The sequence below is a fragment of the Ursus americanus genome, chromosome 3, assembly GCF_024610735.1.
Source record: "Ursus americanus isolate L20-20 chromosome 3, mUrsAme1.1.p, whole genome shotgun sequence".
Lineage (NCBI taxonomy): Eukaryota > Metazoa > Chordata > Mammalia > Carnivora > Ursidae > Ursus > Ursus americanus.
In genome coordinates, this window is record NC_142129.1 from 78,307,206 (window position 1) to 78,330,924 (window position 23,719).

Genomic DNA, 23,719 nt, shown 5'->3' on the forward strand with positions numbered 1-23,719 from the left:
GCAGTGGTTCTCAACTGGGGTGATTTTGCCACTCACAGGTCATTCGAATGTATCTCTGGATGTTTTCTGTTGTCGTGACTGGGATAGGGAGGGATTGCCACTGGCATCTCATGGATAGAGACCAAGGAAACCTCGTACAATACACAGGGCAGTCCCCTCAGCCCGTGCACGAGCACACAACGAAGAATTATTCAGCTCAAAATAGCAGTAGAGCTTAAGTTCAGAAAACTTGTTTAATATAAGTTTTACTTTCCTAGTGTGAAAGTGATAAATAGTAAATATCATACTTAAGACTTATTCATAGGCTTTATCTTGATGAAACGACTTTATTGATGATTTGACTAATGCAATATATCAGAGAGAACCAAAATACTAAGCCCTGCAAAGTAAATGCTGATTCAATAACCCTTTCTCCTACTTGGAGTACAATTATATGCTGATACTACTTTTCTGAATGCAGTGATGACCCCAAAGTGCAAAATGCAATCCATTTAGAATTACTTATCTTTTGGTTCTTGTAAAATAAACATATACAGGAAATTGGAAGAAAAATAGGCACTATTAACAGCAGCTTTGCATGCTAAGAAAGATAAAGTGAAGCTTGCTTACCTCAAGTCCTAGCTAAAATTACTATCCAGTGTTCCTTCTTGACATCACATATTTATTTAAGGTCACATGGTCATCTAAAGCTATGGTCAAAATGTTTCATTTTTCCGAATCCATCACAACACAGGGTATGATAGGAGGAGTCAATAATTACGCCCTCTAGGATTTCCTATGACCAGAAGTTCATTAACCAGCACGTCTGCATTGTTGGTAAGGTTCTTACTGATAGCACAAATGACGTTAGGAAGAGATTTTGGTTCTAAACGTGCTGTTCAATGAGCTGAAACTAAATGTAAAACAAAAAAAGAATCACAGGAATTGGCTAGTCAGTGGACACATAGAGCATTCTTTTACTGACTTGAGAATGAAAAGTGCCTGTCTTGCATTTCTAATTACAATCCTCTGCACGTAGATTTACAGTATATGCTGGTTACATTAAGAAAAAAGTGGTAAACATATTCCAAGACAAAACTTAATAAATATAATGAGAAAATGAAAAGAACTGTGGAAACTCAGAAGATAGAAGCTATATATTTGGGGATGGTGTAGGGCGAGGTTGAAAGGATGGTTATAGTTTAGTTGAACATGTGAGTCCAGGTAAGGTTTCTGTAGTTGGTGGGGAGTACTGAAACCACACGAAGAGGGTGCAGTCGGAGTCGGGCAAGTGCTGGGTTTGTTGGAAAATGCTACCTCAGTCACTTTTGGAGCTAATGGGAGGTCAGAACAGAAACAAGACTGGGACAGTATTGTGGAAGGTTCATTTTATTTGGGAGATAGTGAGGTTCTTTGGACAAAACGAGATAAAAAGAGTTGGAATTCAAAAAATACAAATATCAGATAAATTCCAGGAGAGCAAAAATCTTGTCTTATTTCTCTTTTTTGTTCTCTAGAGACTGGCACAGTATCTAAGGATAGAATACAAATTTTTTGTCCTCTGAGTAAATGAGAGACAAAATAGAAATTGGGCACCAATGAGTTCGCTGATGATTGTGTCTCCTGTGTTAGAAGTCTAGTATCTCATTTTAGGGCAGCTATTACCATATATAGAAGCAAATTACCATACTCTGTATAAATGCAAATGTGATGTGCAGAAAATGATTGTATCTATGTATACTTTATCGTGTATCATGCTAGCATTTTAAAAACTATGCATATACATTGTAACTCAAAAGTTTTCCAAAAGGCATTTTTACTGAATTTTGTTTTGGAAACAATTTTTATGAATTATGTATAATCTGACTTTATTGAGATGGAAAATTTTCATTGCGAATGTGAATTTGCATATTTAACTAAGGGTGTTTTCATTGTTGAATATTCTGGCTTAGAACTAAATAGAGAGCCAACATGTATACCATCATGCACCAATGATGTGTAGTTGTTTCCTTAATTGTGTTTGTCCCAAACAATTTGGTATCTTATTCTGCTGAAAGCCTCTGTGTGATTGTCCTTCTTCATTAATTCAGTTCCCATTGTTTCTGGGCTTCCCACATGCATGATTATGAACTATTGCCTAAGACATATTCTCCATGAAGCCATTGCTGTTTCTGGAATTAGAACAGGGGTCATGAGATTTGGATCTGGGGTCATTATTCACAAGAAGATTACTAATATTTTCTCAGCATAGAAAATTTGAAATCTTCAATAATTTTTAAATCATTTTAAAGTGATTCTTTTGAAAATGTAGTTTTGGCATGAAATAATGGTAAAAATATATATAATTGCTGCAGATAGCAATAATACTAAACAACAACCTCTGACTTGAAAATCAGTTTATTTCAACTAATCTCCATGGATTCATTTAATATCTGAAATTATCTACATGCCGAATAACAGTAGGTCATTATTTTTGTTCATGTTTATTTTGCTTCGTGACCATACTGTTGGATTTGATGCTTGCAGTTGGCTGTATTATTTTACTTTGTCAAAAAGTACTATTCGTTTTGGAGGGCATTTAGGAGCATTATTGCTTCTTTAGAACAGCGTAGTATTTACCTAGACTATTGGAGAAATGGAGCATTGATAGCGTCTTTCTTCTATTTATTCTGCTACACTCAGTGGTGTAACATGAAGCCTTTGGCTTAGGGCATGAAAAAATTAAGAATGAAGTTATAAAAAGGAAGGCAAATAAATCCTATGAAACGGTATTTTATTTTCACCCTGCTCATGGAATCCTGTGATATTAGGTAAACTACCACTGTGAACAAAAAGGTGGAAGGGCAGGGTGACTGAAATATTAGTGTCATTTGATTTTTTTAAAGTTATTTGCAATGCTGTCTTAAGCTATTATTTTAGATGTTGGATGCTTCAATAGCTGCCTAATTGATTCTGATTATTTCCCAGACTACTACATGATTTTTAAAAATAAAAATAAAAGTTTTTTAAAAGCTTTCAAAGTCCTTTAATAATTCTTTGTGTCTATAATGTAACCATAAAATGCAGTGTCAGATACCAGAAACTAATGCAGAATGACGAAGTTTAAATTGTAACTCTAATTTGCCTTTTCTTTCTGAATCTATTTTTAGGAACTAGGACTTGTCATTACTGGAACTCTTCCGGTCTTCAACATAACGGGCCAAGTTGAAAATAAGACAAACTTAAAGGTTAAAAGTTAATTGATAAAATTAATAATCATAAATGATAAACAGTGACGTTGAAGCTGAGTGTGGATAAGATATTTCTATAAGGAAATACATACAATGTAACTGTCTTGTGAGACCAGAAGTAAGAGGGAACAGCTGCTTATGTGATAACCACCTGGGAAAAAGGAAATGCAGGTCAAGTTCTCTGTTTCCCCAGAGCCAGGATTCAGCTTAACTCTATTTAACTATGAACTGATGAGAACACAAGTTCAGACTCGGAGTAATTACATGATAAATGGGCAATACTGTTGTGTCCCCTTTTTTAAAATGTGTCTGAGATAACCATGGAGCTCAGAAAGAGAAATCCAAAAACCAAAACCATGGTGATGTTTGAAGCCTGTGTAAATAGGTATATTTATTGAATGATTCCTCCTCCAACTCCCATTCAAACAGTATTTTTTTAATCATCACATAAGTTAAGCATCTGATTTAAAATGAATAGCTCTCCATTTTTTTTCTATTTTTCAAGACTGAAGGAAAATACTTCATGAATTTCCTAACAGTGTTGATTTCTGTAGCACTGGTAATATTGTCAATGCAGTTAAGATACTACCAACTTAAAGTTCTGAAAAATCTGTATCTTGTTAAATTCCATTCCTTATTTTTAAAATACTCCTGATTTTGAAGGAGGGTTGCAGTCCTCTTTCTTAGCTTGTATCGGGAAGAATTGAGGATTGCAGGAGAGATTAAGATTTTTTTAATACTAAAGACTCATTTTATGCTTTGGCTGACATTCCATATTGGAGGGACATTTATTTCCAGTTTATGGCATAATGAAGTCTACTGTGCTACTATTATTTGTCCAGTTATTATAAATTTCTGTTCAACTCTTTCTTTTAATAATGTGGCCATCAAAAATATTAGTTATTCCTCTTTGGGAAGCCATTATCATTATTAAATATCTGTGGGTTCTAACTAATTTAACCCATAGAAGAGTAATTGTTTAACTCCTCAGATGGACTAAGGAATTGCTTTAATTAGGAATTTTTGCTGAGGGTAGGATTGGTCCCTGGCAAAAGAAAATAGTTGTTGCATTACTTTCTCGCTCCCTATGTACCTACAGAAAATTCACAGTCTTCTCATATAACTATTGAGTGGATTTTATAATTTCCTTTGTAACATTTCAGTTTATTTTGTAATTTGCATAATTCTATTTAAAACAAAAGTTCCTCATTCTAAATTTTACACCATTTTCATCTTTAATGTCCCTGAGAAGATTATGATAGCAGTTTGTCTCATAGCCTTGTTGACTTGGAACTAAATTTTGGTGCCCATTGTTTGGTATTTAGAAGTTACCAGCACTAGGAAAGAGGGTTTTGAGGGTTTCTGCTATTTTACTACAGTGAGGTCAAATACTTTTCAGGATAGTTACACATATGCAGGCACTGTCAATAGCAAAAAAAAAAAAAAAAAAAAATTTAAGAAAAATCCATTGTCTTCTCATTTCATATTACCTGGTATCTTCAGGCTGGACATTTTTGTGATTTTTTAATCGTAGTACACCACAAAGTCACAAAGTGCTCTCTCTCACACACAGGGCTGCAACTAACTGTACAGAAGCAACTACAATAATATTAGGGGTAATGAGTACAAGAGGCATCAAATAAAAATTTACTATCTTTTCTATTTTAGCTGCACTTACCAAGATTTCATTTAAGTTAAATAATAATGATGATAAAGTTGTGGGTAAACAGAGGTGAGAATCATGGTAGATTGATATCAAAAAGTGTCTCACCCTTAAATATGTTTTAGCTAGTATGGAATACAACTATTGTGAAGCAAAAAGATGAGCTTATATAATAATTGTGTAGAACTATATGCATTTTTGGCATAAAATACAGTTCCTTTTTCTCTCTTATTATAGAACCAGCTGATTCTTGGTGTGATGGGAGTTGATGTGTCTTTGGAAGATATTAAACGACTGACACCACGTTTTACAGTAAGATGAAATATACTCTTGAGTATCTTTTTCATTTTAGAGCTTTGTACTAATTTAGCTTGTCTATAAAGCATTTAAGTAATTCTCAAAAATCATGTGCAGTTAGCGAAGGAACTAAATGTTAACTAAATGTTAAAAAGGATAGATAACTTTCTTCATGCTTTAAAATGTATTAAGAATTTTTAAGAATTTTTTCCTTTAATGAATGTGATTTCTGATCGTGATTCAGAGATCTTGAAACTTTTCTGTTTTGTTTCTTTTTTTTCAGCTGTGCCCCAATGGCTATTATTTTGCGATTGATCCTAATGGTTATGTTTTATTACATCCAAATCTTCAACCAAAGGTATGTATATAATGTGTTTACAGTGACTCGTGCAATTCTGTAAAATTAATAGTTAATGTTCTTAATAGGTTTGTTATCTTTAAACTCACTGTATAGCACTAAATATAAAAGAACATTTTATCTGTAATGTTAATGGATGACAAGACCACAGTTTATAAGATATGAAAGTGTGAAAGCAGTTTTCATTTTCTCTTACCAATTCAGCTCTCCCATATTCCTGTCGAATATTTAACCAGTATTCACACCTCAGAGACAGCCATTATCACCCTGTGCCTGAGTTCACACATCCCACTTGGGGTTGTGATTGAGGCGGGAAGGTAGTGAGGAGATGGCCCCAGATGGGTGTGAACCTGATAAATAGAAGTAATGTTCCTGTATGCTCGGGCCACATGTTCCAACACCCTTTTTTCTGGTATTTATCTCTCCTTTTCATGTCCCAGGATGTTTTTCTTTCTACTTTTGTACAGGCTTATAAAACTATGAATGAAATTCAGTTAAGTAAAACCCCACAGGATGGGCTTCAGAAATGGGAAGTGTTTATTCATCGGGGAGTTGTGCGAAAGTGATAAAATTCCATAGATAAACTATTGTATCCTAATCTTTGTGCCAAGATATAAAATATTTTCTTATGTATCTCCTCCAACTTATTTCACCTTCCATTAGTGCTTCACAGGGGGGAGGGCGGGGAGGTTAATATGTATTTCTCTAGAAGCAGAAGTGGTAGAATCTTCCTATATTATATAATTGTAATTTATAAGCATCTTCAAGTTATTGTTTAACTTTGAGGGTAATACTGAAGATACTTTAATCCATGCTGGAGAGAAATATATCAGAATTTACCTTCTTTTCCTCAGTCACAGGTATTTAATTTTAGTGATATTTTAGAGCATACACAAGTAGGTGCATAAACACATATACATTTAATGTTGAGTCATTTAAGTATTCAAATCAGTGATAATTAAGAACCATTGATATTGAATACAAAACCATACTAAGTTGGTTACAATAAATGTGTCGATTTTAATTCTTCTCTCTTTGGAACTTCCATATAAAATCCATTGTGATCTAAATATTAACTAATCAAATGTAGCTGCTGATCACTCTGTATTATTTTTCAAGTTTTTTTTATTATAAATGTAGTATAGGCATTTTTTCCCATTATTGTGAGTCTTTCGCAGCTCTTTATAAACATGTGTTAAGTTCTTCCTAATAGAGTTATTTATGATTAGCTAAACAGTCTATGATTTTGTCACAGTTGAACATTTTTATCTTTTTAAATCTTTTTTAAGATTTAAAAAAAAATTGCAATATTATTGTTTGGTCTTAGTATATCCAGTATATTTTCGATTATATTTGCACAACTGAAGTGATTTAAAAGCAGTAACAATAGTATGTGCTGAAGGGTGTGAAGGATCCCCATTTTTATGATTGTAGGTCTTAACCCCTTCCCCAAAAGGAACTTTATTACTTAGACAAAACAATTTAAAAAAATAATGGGACTAATGCACGTATGATATATAGATATAAATCTATCACTTAGAGGCAGTGATTTGAAAAAGGTTTTCCCCTTTTGTACATGCTTCTAATAACCAGTATTTATGGAGAAATTTTTTTTTACTCTTTGATGTTAACATACATTTGGCTCAGACTTGGAATAATTTACTAAAACTCATAAAATTACATATATAAATTCTCTAGAAACCATTATTACAGCCCAAATGATTTTTTTTCAGGAGTATGTCAGCTTTTCGTATTTTAATATAGGAAATTATGATAAGCAAGTATGCAACCAAGATTATTTAGAAAATGTTATTTTACAAAATCATTAAAATATGTTTGAATAGTCCATGTGCTCTTTTTTCTGAAATTCATGCTTGTGAATTAAATATGCTTGTGAATTCTCATCATTAGGTTAAACATAACAATTTCTATTTTGTGGGTGATGGTACATACTGTACAAGTAGATAAAAGAACCTTATAAAAGGAGGATACACTGTAAGAATGGTTTTAGAAATTGACAAGTACAAAGGACCAGTATGGTAACAGCTAGTGTACTAACAAAATTATTCTCAATCCGTTCTTGAGAAATGTACCAGTAGAAATAAAGGGAGATAATGCTCTGTTTTCATAGTATCCCTTATTATTTAACAAGGTCAAAGTTTAGTGTTATTACAAGTATTCTTTGCTTAATGCCTTGTGTTTGCTTCCTAAAATTATAATCTTAAATTATTTCAGTATAATTTTGTAGTTTGTAGAAGGCAGTATGAGTATCCTTTAAAAACGCTTGATAACAGGAAATAAAGTAGCTATAAAGCTTTTGCTTATCTAATTTTCTAAGGAATCATTACTTACCTTCTCAAAGCATACTGTCTCTACCATGACCACATTTTGACAAATACTGGATTATGTATCCTGCTTTGTTTCCAAATGCATTTTAAATTTCTTCCATTTTGTTTCATAAAAAGAACCAGATCGGGTACACTTATTAGATATCTAATTTTGGTCAATTTTAAGAAATATTTATTGTACAGGAAATTGCATAATCTACATTTTAGAAGTCAATATTTAAAATAAATCTACAAAAAAATTATAAAAAATAAAATAAATTTACAGTGTTAGGATTAAATTCTCCTTTAGTTCCACAGATACAACATTTGGTAACAAAGGGCACAAATTTTAAGGGTTTAATATTAACATTTTTCAATATCCTATAATACTTATATTTGAACACATTAGAATCATGTAAATTCTAAAATTTGCTGTTTGGGTTTTTTTGTTTTGTTTTGTTTTTTGTTTTTTTTTGAATCAGCATAAAAGTTTTCTGTGGCAAACTACCTTTCTCACTTCCCAAATATGTATTTCTTTGGAGAGAAAAAAAAAAGGAAAATACGAAGTCATTTTGCTAAATAGTTTTTGAGTATTTTTACTAGCATAAATTTTTTGATTCACCACAATTATTTTTAAACTTTAATTTTATTTGTTGACTCATCATGAACTCTGTGATACCTGTTTCTGATGAAGGAAATATCTGATCAAAATTGATTGTAGGGTAGAAGCCTTACCTATGTTGACATGTAGCGTGATGAATTACCATCTTTCTGTTGCTTCAGCCTATTGGTGTAGGTATACCAACAGTTAATTTAAGAAAAAGGAGACCCAATGTTCAGGTAACTGTGAATGAAGTTAGCAGTGTCTTCGAATTTGCTAAATCAGAGTTGAGATTAAGCTTTTCTACCTAAAAGCATATGATTAATGCTGCCTTTCCTGACCTCAAGCTTCCAGAGCATGAGTTGGAGATGAGCATCATTTCTCGATAAACTGGAGCAAAAATGTTATTAATGATGGCAGAGGGTATGCATTTGCTAACTCAGGTTTGCTAGCAAATTATATAATGTCGTTAATCAGAGCAGTCATAATGAGATGGCTTCTAAAAGTAAATTTGTTATTAAATATTGTGATACTAGTGTCAAATCCATGTAATCCTAACAATCACTTGTCAAATTAACTTCTCAGTGGAAATAAAAATACAATTCTGATGTGGTAGTTTCTGTAAATCATAAAATTTAAGCCAAATTGTCTTTGAATTTCTTAAGTGTATTTTGGGACTAGAGGTGGAAGAAATTTCCCTTAAGCTAATTGACATGTCCAGAATTGCAAATAAATGTGAATTTTTATTGCCTTATAAGCTCATGGCAAAATCTTTTCTCTTTTGTCAACAAAATTTAAATGTTATTTTATGTATGCATATTTCTATAATCACACTCAAAATCATCAGCAGAAAGGATACTTCCTCCCTTTTGGTACAGTACAGTAAGAGAATTAGTACAGTAAAACAATTTCAGAATTCCAAAGGAGGTTCAGTATGACTTAATGTTTTATATGTCAGCCTATCATTGCTTTAAATAAAGTTAGTGAAATTATAATGGAGAGGTAGTATGATTTTAAGAAGAGATTAAACTGAACTAGCAAAACAGAATCTTAAGTTTGTTGTACTTAATTAAAGCTAATACCGTATCTTTGAGTAGTTCATTAAACCCCATTTTACTTTAATTTCTTAGCCTGAAAAACAGGAGGATTGAACTAAGAATAATTGTTTCTTTTCACCCTACATTGTATGTTCCCCCGAGAAATTAAATATATATGTTGATCTCCAGCTCCCTCTCCTGAAAATTCTGATTTAAAATGACCAGGGATGAGACCCAGGTTAATGAATAGTGTTTCGCGTTTTCCAGGATGTCCTAAAGTGCAGAGACACTGGATTAAGAAGCTTCAATTTTCTTGTAGCTCTAGAATTCTGTGCAATCTGATCTTCATGTTGTATCAGTCTTCATATCTTCTATCATTCCCGTAGAGGTTCAAATTCTGATTATGTCTTACCTTGATTTATTAAATTGTTTTACATTGCTCTCCTTGCATGCTTCTGTTTATTATCTTCATTATACTTTTTGCATTTATGTATATTTTAGTGAATTTTCATTTTTATAAGTTCCAAATATTGCATGTAAATATTATGATGTAATTTGGAAATAAACAACCTGAAAAATGGTTTGTTTTCCTTCTAAGGAAACCTCAAATGGCAAACTGGCAACCACACAAGACCTTTGAATTTTGCAGAAAAGTTTTTGAAATAGGTAGTATTTTTCATAATACGAACTACTAAGGATTTCCATTTAAAATTTGTGTAAAAGCATTCTGCCTATTTAGTTTGACAAATGGTGTTGTCTTTATGTCAGCTATACTAAAATTTTACACATGAGAAATGTCAGGTATTAAAATATCAAACAAAAACATTGGGACAGAAGGAACTTGATTCCAGTTCTCAAGACTGGTGCCTTTTTTTATTAGAAGATTCTGCTTTTGGATTTTTCAATCACTGTGCCTGTGATTGATCTTTTAAAAAATGGTCAGCCAGATTGCCATTTAAAAAGTACAAGTTATGCATTGACATTTTGCTTTTATGATTTCATTTTCTTCTCTGTGTCTTTGTATGTTGGATTGGGACATGATCTTCATATTGCCAATTCTTCCCGATAATGCCTCCTCCATGCATGCTGTTTGGGTCTGGTCATGCTATGCATTATCCGTTGCATGTAAGATAATATTCTTATTTATGTTTATATTTTATCATTTTGATTATCTTGACTTTGTTTTGCAGTGAGTGTGTTAAATTTTTAATGCTGTTATGGTGTTTGTGTGAAGATGATTTATTTCAGGGGACTTTAAAGAAGCAATTCTGAATAATATTGTCTACTTTAGAGTATCCTTTTGTTAGTGACTTCCTTGATTTGTTTTTTTTAAGTAAAGGTTTATGATTATTTTCGATATTTATTTTTATTTTCTCCTTATGACATATGCTACATTTCAAATAAATATTTGCTTCTGAGGCAATATGTTGCTGTCCAAACAATGGTCAGTATTATCACCTGTTAAACAATCTAATACTCATTTTCAGTATTCTAGAACCTTATGAGTCCAGATATCAAGCTCATGAGTAGTAAATATTTTGTTAATAAAAGTGACAGAGTTGAAGATTATTTTTTTTATTTGCCTTTAAGAATACCCATTCATCAGAACATGAGAATCATAAACTTTCATTTTTTAAATGTAGTTATTTCTTGAAGGAAGGATTTTTGTCTTAATTAGAAAATAAACACATGCTATATATAATGTCATTTAGCATTTGAAATAAATGTTTAGTTTTAATATATTTTTAATTATTATTATTGTTTTGGGTAGTCAGCGCTCCTAAAACAGTGTTTAAAATAGTGATAATCCAGTTCATTTGGTGGTGTAAGAAAATTAAAAAAAAAAATAGTCACAATCTGAATGTATTTTGGAAGAGCCTGTGAAGTTGAAATCATTAAAATTCCAGTGACCTTGCACTCATACAGCATAATTTGTATTATTTCTGTCTCATTAAATACCACATCTTGGTAGTATTTTAGTCAACTTTAAAAACCTAGTTTCTAAAATTAAGTAGTTGTAAAATTATAGATGCCTATTATGATTTTATTATTGTAACAAACTTTGATGTTCTATTATGGCGTGTTCTATTAGTGGTATTATAAGAGCATCAGTGTGTTTTTGTTTATCAAATAATTGAATAAGTTCATCTTATGATTGAGTTTTATTTGATATATTTATGTAAATAAAGAATCTGCCTTGTTCCCCAGTTAATTGTCCTTATTGTTACACACCAGCAAGAAGAAGCAGTAGATGTTAAAGCAGGAGACCATATTTAGTGAATCCAAGGGTTATTACTTTCGTAGGATTTTAATTACAATAGTTTATCTCTATCCAAGTGCTTGTGACCTGACCACAAATTTTAACTTATTAAAATATAATGTCACATTTCTGAAATTCAAATATTTGAAGCAAACTTCCATTTTTTTATGCATCTTAAGAATCTGCTTAGAAGAGTTAGTTTTACATAGGAAATTCAAACATGGTTTTTAAAAGATTTTCCCTCGTATTATTTCGTTTTATAGAATATAAATAAAGAGTGTGTATTACTTATATGTTGCTTTTGTTGTACCATTATTGCAACAATTGCCCAATATTTACCCATATGGCTTTATTTTGCTCTTTTCCCATCCTAATTAAAGGAAAGAAAGTTGTGAGTGGACCTTCAATTGTCCTAGTCCCACAGAACTTGTAATTATGAATGTAGTATCTCACTCAGCCCTCGAAATGAACCTGCCCTCAGTGGGTGGTAAATTAAAATATTCCTGCTACACCTAAAGCTCAACTCCCTAGCCTATTTACTGTTATTTTAAAATATAAGTATATGAAACTGTATACCTTTATATAGCGATTTAATATACCTTAGGTAAGTTACACCTATGGAATTATTTTCATATTTGAATATACATTAAATTATTTATATGCAGCATCATTTTACAACGTCATATATGCTTAATTATTATTATTTTCTGTGTAGAACCCCAAATCTCAGGAGCCAGTAACTTTGGATTTCCTTGATGCAGAATTAGAGAATGACATTAAGGTGGAGGTGAGTTGCGCCTAAACCGTACTCTCAGGTCCGACGCCGAGCTTCATCCATCCCACAGTATCCTTGAGCAGCTCCACTGTGTTAGCTTCTCTCCTAGGTACTATGCACACGGTGATGAATGTTCTTTGTCTGTAAAATTTCTAGATCCTGGGCTCTCTCATCCAGTGGTCATATGGAAAGGAATCGGTGTTTTAAGTTGGGTGTGACATTAGTTTGTTTCCTTCTCATTCCATAGGTAGAGAGGTTTTAACTATTTCGGTACAAATGTGACTTGTAAATTTCAGTACACAACATAGAGACTGAGGACATCGGTGTAGAGTTGAAAGAAAAGTTGGAGGGAATCTAACCATCCAACCACCCAATGAGCGACATGAGGAGAAAAGCTGTCATGTTTGTCTTGGTACACTTTACCCAGAAAATTTCTATTTTATTTCAAAACCAAAATTGCATGTCATTTCCTTGGAGAGGATCGTCCGTAGTAATAAGGATAATAATTTAAAAAAACAACATTTATTAAGTACATAATATGTGTCAGTCATGGATTCTCAAGAGTCTTTGAAATAGATACTATATATATGATCATTATTTGTCGTACTGATGGTATGTTTTAGGTCCAGAGGGTTAAAAAGCTTGTGTCCAGTGACTCAGCCAGTAAGTAACAGGACTAGAATTTGAACCAGGCTCTTACCCTTCAGAGCAGAGGTGTTTGAGATTCTTGTAAACGGATTAACTTCTCTCGTCTATGCAAAGGCCACCATATTTCTTTAGAATTTGTCACAGTGTTTTAATATGCACTTTCTTTACACATTTTACACATTGACTCCCTCATTGTAGAACAACAGAATTTACTTATTATTACCCAAGGCCAAGGCGTAGTGCTAGGATGTCTTAGGTGTTTAATGAATGTTGGTCATAAATTATTTTGAAATGAGAGAGCAGGATCATGCAACACTGCAGAGCACGGTCTTTGGGCCCTCACGCCGCTGAGTGACTGTAATAATATAATTTAACCTATTATGACTCAGTTTCCCTTCAGTCAGTCCCATAAAGTAATTGACCACTCTTTCATTAATTATATTTCAAAAATTAATGACTAGGTGAAGATACTTAATTAAGGATGCCTTTATTATTGTAAAATATGTAAAATGACAATATGTAAAAATATTGTAAAATAATGTAAAATATGTAAAATGTGGTAACTTTTAAAAGAATATTCCCAAAGAACAATTCCAACTACTAGTACAACCACCCTACTATTTTTATTCAGTCCTGTTGTAAAATAAGTATAAACCTTGAAAAAACAGTAAATTAATAATCATTCTTTGGCAGTCAATTGAGTACTTGGAATAAAGTAATTCTTTCATCTTCCTGTAGATTCGAAATAAAATGATCGATGGAGAGAGTGGAGAAAAAACATTTAGAACTCTGGTTAAATCTCAAGATGAGGTAAGATTGAAGTCAGGCTTACTCTTAAATGTATAGATCGATAATGATATTGGTAGTTTGTCTTTCCTAGTAAAGCAGTATTTGTTAAACAGATGTCTCAAGTAAACAAATGTTTGCCTTCTTTGCTGAAGGAAATTTTAATATATTTTTAACTCTTTTTAATTTTTGTAAAACGTTTGCTTTAGGTTTCTTGATGCTGTTTTACATTACTAACAGTATGTTCTTGAAAATTACATTTTATGTCTCCATTTTTTATCCTCATAGAAAATAGAGAACCCAGTTTACTGTTGTGCCATATTCTTTTAGGCCATTTCAGTCGGGCAGAATTGAAGTTAATATTTAATAGCCGTATGTGATAAATGACCTGTGCACGCACAGGTTCTAATGGCTGAGTTTCATGTATTATTTTGGTGGGGTGTTTTGGTTGTCTACTTTTGTTTGGCTTATCTTCTTTCATTATTTATGCACTTACGTTATAATTCCTTGCATTTAAATCTGAAATTAAATCAAGGGGTAACAGAACTGTACCCGTAAATCACTGGTACAAATATGTAATAAACTTATATTGTTTTATATTGCTGTGGGAAAACTCTGTATGTGAGCAGTGTGTCTATCCAATACCCGTTGCATGTGGAGTGAATATATTTGAGTATTTGAAAAATACACAGAATCCAGAGGCTTTGGAGCCTGGAAATTGAAGTGTTTTTATATAACTTACATCCTTTCCCTCACAGTGCCATCCTTTTTAAATGTAAACATTTCTTTTGAATTCCTCAGCAGATCTTTCTCTAAGGTGGAGCTAGGATCCAAGTAGGATCCTCCATTAGCACTTGGCTTTTGTCACTTAATGTCATTAGGGGTCCCCATTACCAGAAGACAGGAGGAGGTATATATCACTTTCAGTCATTGTTGAAACTTCAATTCTCTTTCCTTAGACTTCAGCCATGCTCTTTACCCGCTCACTCCTAGAGGAAAGATGTAAACCATTCAGCAGTTCTGCCAACTTTTCCATGTTGTTCTGCCAAGAACTCTTTGACCTACACATTCTTTCCTCAACTTATAAATTAATTTTGTTTGTATTAAGTCACATTGATGTTTTTCTCCTTCAGTTTACTGTAAATTCCTCTAACCAATATGTAGACTTTTCTTATTAATAATCTAACCACCTGTAGACTTTTCTTATTAATAATATTGAAAGAAAACATTATCTTGTATGTTTATTTTCTTAATCTGATGTACTATCTTTTAACTTGCCGAACAACACTAATTTGCCATTTTTTATGAGTGGTATGAAAGACATGAACATTATTTCTTTTCTTTTTTAAGAATTTTACTAGTCCAAAAACCTCCTCACCAATTCCTGTTTTCCCTCCCTCCATCCTACACACACACTGAGTAAACTAGAGGAATATTTGATGTGTAAGGCAATACGTATGGTTGCTATAAAATGAATTTGGCATCATACATTTTCCTTCATCCTGCCAGTTTAAATCTTTTTAGAAGATTTAGCTATTTTTATTTCATCAGTAAATTGTAGAAAAGAATAGTATTTAGTACAGGGGTTGATTAAATTAGACAAAGATTGTAAAGTGGTTAGTGTATTGCCTAACACCAAGTAACATTTCAGTGAAGGTTATTGTTCCGATGAGGATGATAGAGCTGGAGAGAACTAAAACGATGTAAAGATGCGTATATGCCATCACTATACCTAACGGAAGAAAGAATGATAATTTCTTTACTCGTCTTCAGTAGCAACATATGAAGGATTCTGTATCCATCAGGGTGTCGACCTCTGTACTTCCTTTCCCTCGTGGATTTAGTTGTTTTCTGACCTTCAGTGGTACAAAGTAATTCGTCTTTTATGATAAATGCTAAAAGAATGTCTTACTAAGAACAGTCATATGCTAATCTTACATTTGGATCTAGAAATAGTGCGTTAACTCCCTGCTATTACCAATTTCTCATACACACACTCTAGTATGGAAATATCTGAGGCTTATCGAATATATCCTGGTCCTATTTATTATTAAAATTTATTTTTTAGAAAATGCTTCCATAATTTTGAGGTTAATAATTCAGCATGAATTACTAAGATTTTGCACTTGAAACTCTTTAAAAGTCATGATGCAATTATTTGTTTTTGTCCTAAAATTTTGCTTTATTCATACATACACACACGCACAGCCTCCCACCCATAATAGTACAAATAAATGTAGACTAGATTGGACATTTGTGAAGGAGGGTGTTGAATGACCACAGAATTTATACATAGATTTTAGTGCTCTGCTTTCCATATAAATTCACATAGATTTTATAAGGTGGTAACAACCATATCAAACTTTTTTTGTAGAGGTACATCGACAAAGGAAACAGGACATACACGTGGACTCCTGTGAATGGCACAGATTACAGGTAACTAATTAGATTTAAATGTGTATTGTATACAAGAGTATTCTGTGGAGTGTCTTTCACCTATTTCTAGTCGCAATTTTTGCAGTAGATAAATATGAAGTCGTCACATTTTCAGAAACTATTTTCATTGTAATTAAAACAGAAAAGTTATCTTTTCCAGTGTAAAAATGTATTAAAAATATCACTCTGATTTTCAAAATGGAAAAGATGGAAAAAAGCTAGGAGTATAAAATTTAGAAGTGAAAACCTGTGTGATGTAAATCCGTTTGATCACCTTGCATATTTATGTGAGCAGTTATGTTGACAGAACCCCCAAATAGTTTGTAGTCATCATTTCCACTGATCTCCTCATTTAAATTGTCAGTTACTTATATGTAGGTAGCAAATTAACTTAAAAACTTGTCACGCGGTAGTATGATCTGATATAAAATGCTCAGTTGATACAATTTCCCCCCGATGACTGGCAAGTGTGTAAAATCCTGAGCATACCAATGGACACGGTCTTGGAAAGCTGGACGGACTAATACCCTATAGTGGCTTGAAAGTCCTCCATTCTTCACTTGCTGAGCATTTCCTTTGCTTTCTTGGTCTAACTCTTCTTTGAGGTCATAGCTTTCCCTGTGGTCCTACTTCCCCCATGCTCATAATACTGAGGTTGATAGGAATATTTCCTTCTTGTTACTCATTCTCTTCCTCTTTCCTAAGATCCCCATCTCTTCCTCTCATTCCTGTAAGATTTCAATTTCTGGCTCACTGTCCATCACTCGCACATGCACATAGATCACTATTTCTCATGGTATTTTTGACATACCCACGCTTACGTAAAACGACAAAAATTATTTACTAAATCAACCTTAAAAAGATTTTAAAATGCAAGCTTAAAATTTTTGTTATTAGATTTCACAGATCTAGAATTAGTGTGCCAAGTTGCTGAAAATTTTTCTAAATGCTGTCTCAAATTTCTCTACCTAACTGGTCCTGAGCTGGTAATAGAGAGTTTCCAAATGAGCCCGGTCTGTGGCCCCACTGAAATAGCATTGACAGAGATGAGTTTTTTAGTACTTGGACTCTCAAGTTTATCTCCTCTTCACCATGTAGGAAAGTGTTCCCTGCCTTTTTTCTTAGATGAACAAATTCTAAAGTAGAAAAAACTGGATCCCTTTAACGCTGACCATGAGTCAACAATAGTGGCAGTTATAATTTTTAAATTGTCATTATACCTTGCTTAAATAGTGTTTGTAAAAGTTTCACAAATGTCCCCTACATTCGACCCTTTTGCCTCACACACACAGTGATGGGACCAAATGTGACCAGTTTAATACCCCAATTCTGAGTATGTCAGTCCTTGGTCATAAACCTTCATTCTGTTACCATTTTCCTCTGAGTTAGGTTGGGACTTCCAAGTCTGATATTCTCATCTCACATTTCTCTCCCAGCCAGTGTGCCTGTTGTGTCTCTCCCCGCCCTCCCCGTACAGTCACTGCTCTCTGAACAGCCCTAACTTCCCCACCGTGGCATGTTTTCCTCACACATTCCCTACCCAAATGTACAACTTAGGGCCAGATGCAGTCTGTTTTCATTATAAGTACTTCCCTGAATTGCCTACAAATAAATTCACGAATAATAGTGTAGAGCAAAATATTACATCTATGTTGAAGAAGAAAAAGTAATGGTGTGTTTGGACTTAATGAATGAAGTTCCAAATTTCACTTAGTGATTTCTGTCTGCTTAAGCCTTGATGTAATTCAGATATTACAGTCGAATTATAGTAATTAATTATTTTTATAGACTGCTCTTTTTTCATGAAGAAATTCATTTTATAGAGACATGATTGAGTTGAAAAGGATGTTATATTCCATTTAACTAAGTTAACCATGTTTATGTGAGTCAAGAAAACATTGCATGGGCTCTCCCATCCACCTGGTGGCCGCTGGCTTTATTAGGTTTTAATCCCCAGGAGAAAATAAAGCAGCCTTGGTCCATTGGTTTTATATGGGGAGAGACAGCAAACACTTCATAGGACAACATCATTGACTCAAAATGTTGATAAAGATCTTATCTGCTAAAAATTGAGGAAAGAACCATTGCCTTGAGATGGAAGTAAATTAAGCGTGACTGTATTTTTCTGTAAATGAAGTGTAGCTCTTAATAACAACCTGAGACGTGCAGGCCAATAAAATGTATATTTGATATGTCAATTTTAAAACTTCTATTGTGTTCCTCATGAGTTTCAGCACTATTTTTATGGTACGTGAGATGTAACCCAAGCTGAGAGAGTGACACTGTAGCAGCCACATGATATAACGTTATCGGTTTTAATTAGAAGTTTCTCTTAGCAATAAATGCTGATGGAGCAATAAAAATGTCCTGATTTCCCTGGAGAGGAATTTGTAGGAGACAATCTTCAAATGCTCAGTAATTCTACTCTACATTTTATAAATGGCAAGTGAATCGTGAAAGGTCATCTTGCTTTCAGACTAATTGCACTGCTTATTTTAATTTTAATCTCTTCCTCCACTTAAAGGAAGTTACCTATAAAATGAACGGAGAGATTTTCATTAAATCCACATAACATTTTATTTCTCTGACCTTTTCCCATAAGGACAGTCTATGAATTACTTAATGAAGGAGAAAGATGTGGGAACTGGAGGTAACAAGCATCCACTCATTTTGCTATCTTGGCTACATAATTAAATTGTAGGAAATAAACCCTTGCTTTTTTTTTTTTTTCCTCTTTGTAGAGTGAATTTTTAACATATATAGTCATAAGAAGGAAAACCTGAAATTTTATATTTTTTCCTGTTCTGTATTTTCCAATTAAAAAAAGTAGATAATGAGATTATAGTTTCGGCGTTCTTCTCAAAAGCCCGGGAAACGTGAAACTTGAGTGATTTAAAAGAAGATCTGCAAATACATAGAAATACTCAGAAGCCTAGAAATGCACACCTTTTCCTGTGCATTGCAAAATTTCAGATTAAATATTAAAAATGAGTGCCGAAGGAGTCATTTGATACGTTAATCAAGCATCGCTTTTTGAAAACACTTAGTTCCCTGGGAATCTTCTTCTACCCTCATTTTTTGTACCCATTAGTTTGTAAGTTTCCTTGGATATTAAAGCAGAGTGAAGGTCATTTGCAAGTGTAAATGTGGATATGGAATAGTTAGTTATGTCCTACACAAATATATTAGCCATCTCAAGGGTGGAAGAATTACACATATGCGGTTGTGTTATTTCAAACTGCATAATATTCAAATATTCCAAACTCTTTTCTGCTAGGAGAACCAATAGAATGAGCAGACAGTGTATCTTAGTGCATCTGAATTTCTTACCTCAAGACTAAAGTCTTAAAATAAGAAGTATTTAACCCCTCAAAGGGAGTATTTTTCAGATGATTTTATGCATTGTCATAGAAATAATGATCTTTACATTTGTAATTTTTAAATAGTGTGTATTTGCCACAGAGCACTTGAACATGATGTATAATTCATGAAGGAGGGGTATCCAATTAGTATATAGTATTTATTTTCTTTAAACGTAAACGTAATATTCTCTATCTTTTTCAACACTCAATTTCAGTACACTTTCCTGGAAATACAGTGCACGTGACATTTCTTTCTTAACTAATTCATGGGCACATTTAGTAGCTTATTTTCCTTGTATCTCTTCTGATTCCCTACAACGTAGAGAACCGGAGGACTCTGGATCGCAAGACCGGATAAAGTACTCTATTTGCTGAATGCATTTTCCTGTCACAGTAATACATCTCTTCTTTCCCATGAGGAAGATCTTTGGATTTTCCATTAACTGGATGTGTCTTTTTTTTTTTTTTAAGTTGTTTGTTTGTGTTTATGCTTCTCTTGTTTCTATTGCAGTTTGGCCTTGGTATTACCAACCTACAGTTTTTACTATATAAAAGCCAAAATAGAAGAGACAATAACTCAGGCCAGATGTAAGTACTGTGAAAGCGACCCCAGAGTCTATTTATCTCTTAGTATCAGATGTATAAATTTGTCTAGATTTTAGAATGCCCAAGGCCTATACGTTTTAGTAGGTGTTACTTCCAAATCTACAGCAATGATTCTAACCCATTCCAAACATGCAAGGAACAAGAAATATTCTACGTGGATAGAATATGAGCAGGTACCCAGTCTCACTGGCACCCCCACCACCCTACCCTGCCTTGCTTTGTGCTCATAGAATCATTGCAGTGCTGCGTTCTCTGTTGCTGTCATTTTAAGGGTCTGCTAGCTGGTGCAAAATGTTTCACACGGTCTCTACTCATGGCACTGTGCTAATAAGGCTGTAACTTTTCTTTTTCTTTTTTTTTTTCTTTTTCTTTTCTTTTCTTTTTTTTTTTTTTTTTGCATTTGGCAAGAATAATATTGTGCTCCACATCTTCTACTTTGTTTGACTAAGTTAAATTGCACTGGTCTTCGGCTTTGGTTTGGCAATTAACTTCCTTCTCATAATCCAGATTAATAACGTCTTCAGTAACTCAAATGGATTATTTTTTTTTTTAAGTGTCATTTGGAATGTGGAGTAATTATTAACATTAATGCATATTTTAAGTCATTAGTAATCTTTGTTTTGGGTGACTAGATTTGGTAAATAAAATGACCATCATATCCTTTGTACATCTGTTATTATTAACAACCTAAATTTTTTCTTATGATAAAAAAAAAAAAAAGCACCCGTGTGTGTGTATGCCTTTTACATCTGACTTTAAGTAAACTATAATTTCTTTCATTCCCATCAGTTCTTTTTTTCTCTCTGCAATCCTCGTTCACATTGTGCTAAATTTAGGCTTTTATATTTACACTTTCACTTGATAGATGTGATGGTCTTTTTTCACAACCAGCAACTTTGCATGAGCTAGTTCTTCACTTGATAAATGAGGGGATGACTAGTTGGTCTTTGATGGTTGGTAAATGCTTCTGAAGATAGGCTAACGTCGTCGCCATTGCACCTGCGTTAAACACTTTGCAAAATAGACCCTTGAAATCTGCCCAGTACAGAGAGGGTACCTAGTAGTAACTGACAGGACTACCTTCCAGTCTTCAAACAGATGTCTTTTTTTTCCAGACTACAGCTGTACATAAATATACCTTTGATCTATGCACAATATTTTTATTCAAGAAAGTCATTGAATAAAATATTGTTTGTGACCCCCTTTGCTTTACCCTCTTTTTTTTTTTGTTTCCCTGCTTTCTCTTTCTGATGGATTTTCACAGCCAAAAAGGGCAAAATGAAGGGCAAGTATTTTCTTGTTGCTCAATTTCTTTCTGTTTAGTACACTTGACATTCCCCTGATATTTCCATTCCTATTGGGTATTATCCTCTGTGCTTCTCATCTGCTAGATTTTCCTCCATGATCACTCAAACCTTAGCGGCAAAAACGGGGGGAAAGAATATGCTTGTGTTTTCATATGCAGTGTGTTTCACATTCAGGTTTTTTTTTCTGAGCCTTAAATACTTGTGTGTTTCTATCCTTCCACCTACTAATTCACACCTAATATGAAGAATGTTACTAATTAACTAAAGGCATTGATACGTTTATTAAAATCATTTTCCTTACCATAATATTGATAAAAATTTTATGTTGAGGTTTTAAATGAAATAACTCTGATGTAACATTGATACAAAAGATACCTTGGTTATGGTAGGGTTAGTAAATGGGAAACTTCTAAGACAGCATTATTCTGATATAACTGGTCTAATTTTCGTTATGAAATTAAAATGGATTTTATAATTATATTATGCAGTATTAAGGACCTTTTAGGATATAAGTACTCTTTTTATTTTTTTTCTTACTAGGTTATCATTCTAATGCCTTCATATCATCATAGAAACCCAGGCTGTGTACTCTGGATGGCTTATCTAATCCTGTAACATTATCTTTGCAGATTCAGAAACACTGAAGCCGGATAATTTTGAAGAATCTGGCTACACATTCATAGCACCAAGGTTGGTTTTGTTTTATTTTATTTTCTTATAGTTTGTATGGATAGGTGAGCCTTCAGTAACAGTTCTGAGTTAATCCCATGCCAAATTATGGAACCAAAGGGAGCAGTAACTTTAAAACTGAAGCCATATTCTATTCATTCACTCAGTAAGCAACTACCCTGGGCTAAGCAATGTTCCGACTCCAGAGATGTAACAGTGAATAAGACAGATGTAGACTTTGCTCTTATTGGAAATAACAGTGGTATCCATCAGTGTTGAAGAACTGGGAATGTGCATTTGTGAGTCCACAGACACAAACACGTATACGCACAGGTAGCTAACTGAAATACCTAAAGGTACATGTGTACCTGTGGGTGTAAGGCTAGACTCCAGTCTGAACATCATCATCCATTTATTTCTTTCTAACGTTCTGGGAAAGCAGTTCAATATAATTTTAGATTAGTATTCTTTTCCCCTCCCCAGTATTATTTCTCACATAATCCCCCTTCTCTAACCCTAATATGCCTCTTTCTCCCTACCTCTGTTTTTGTGTAATTATTTGATACTCAGTAATTATAGAGTGTTCTTTATTTTTATTCTTAGTTCTTCTTTTTTATAAGTTTTCATTGAAAATCCAGTTAACATACTGTGTAACATTAGGTTCAGGTGTACAATATAGTGATTCACCACTTCCGTACAACACCCGGTGCTCGTCACAAGTGCCGTCCTTAATCCGCATCCCCTATTTCACCCATCCTCCCACCGACCTCCCCTCCGGTAACCAACCATCAGTTTGTTCTCTGTAGTTAAGACTCTGTTTCTTGGTTTGCCTCTCTCACTCTTTTTTTTCCCCTTTGTTTCTTAAATTCCACATATGAGTGAAATTACACAGTATGTGTCTTTCTCTAATAGATTTATTTTGCTCAGCATAATACTGCTCTCTAGCTCCATTCATGTTGTTGCAAATGGCAAGATTTCATACTTTGTTTTATGACTGAGTAATGTTTTATGACTGAGTAATATTCTATTCTGTGTATATATCACTTCTTTATCCATTCATCAGTCAATAGATGCTAGGGCTGTTTTCACAATTTGGCTATTGTGGGTAATGCTGCTGTAAACATCTGGGTACATGTATCTCTTTGAATTCGTATTTTTGTATTCTTTGGGTAACTACCTAGTAGTAAGGTATTTTGTAAGGTAGCTTTATTTTTAAGTTTTTCAGGAACCTGCATACTGTTTTCCAGAGTGGCTACATCAGTTTGCATTCCCACCAACAGTGCAAGAGGATTCCTCTTCTTCCACATCCTCGCCAACACCTGTTATTTCTTGTGTTGTTGATTGTACCATTTGCACTGGTGTGAGGTGATATATCATT

At 33.4% G+C, this 23,719-nt stretch overlaps 1 protein-coding gene across 8 annotated transcripts in view; it reads left to right on the forward strand.

Moving 5' to 3' along the window:
* Nucleotides 1–23,719, forward strand: part of CACNA2D1 (calcium voltage-gated channel auxiliary subunit alpha2delta 1) — a 485,973-nt gene that overhangs the window by 422,872 nt on the left and 39,382 nt on the right. For 2 of the 8 annotated variants that reach the window (XM_087861132.1, XM_087861136.1), the window contains exons 16-25: nucleotides 3,129–3,206; nucleotides 5,110–5,184; nucleotides 5,453–5,527; nucleotides 8,638–8,694; nucleotides 12,468–12,539; nucleotides 13,914–13,985; nucleotides 16,336–16,397; nucleotides 20,271–20,347; nucleotides 21,630–21,650; nucleotides 22,302–22,362. In XM_087861132.1, the coding sequence (XP_087717258.1) occupies nucleotides 3,129–3,206; nucleotides 5,110–5,184; nucleotides 5,453–5,527; nucleotides 8,638–8,694; nucleotides 12,468–12,539; nucleotides 13,914–13,985; nucleotides 16,336–16,397; nucleotides 20,271–20,347; nucleotides 21,630–21,650; nucleotides 22,302–22,362 (650 nt within the window). The remainder of the gene's footprint in view (nucleotides 1–3,128; nucleotides 3,207–5,109; nucleotides 5,185–5,452; nucleotides 5,528–8,637; nucleotides 8,695–12,467; nucleotides 12,540–13,913; nucleotides 13,986–16,335; nucleotides 16,398–20,270; nucleotides 20,348–21,629; nucleotides 21,651–22,301; nucleotides 22,363–23,719) is intronic. The other 6 variants (XM_087861133.1, XM_087861134.1, XM_087861135.1 and 3 more) reach the window with 6 other exon arrangements.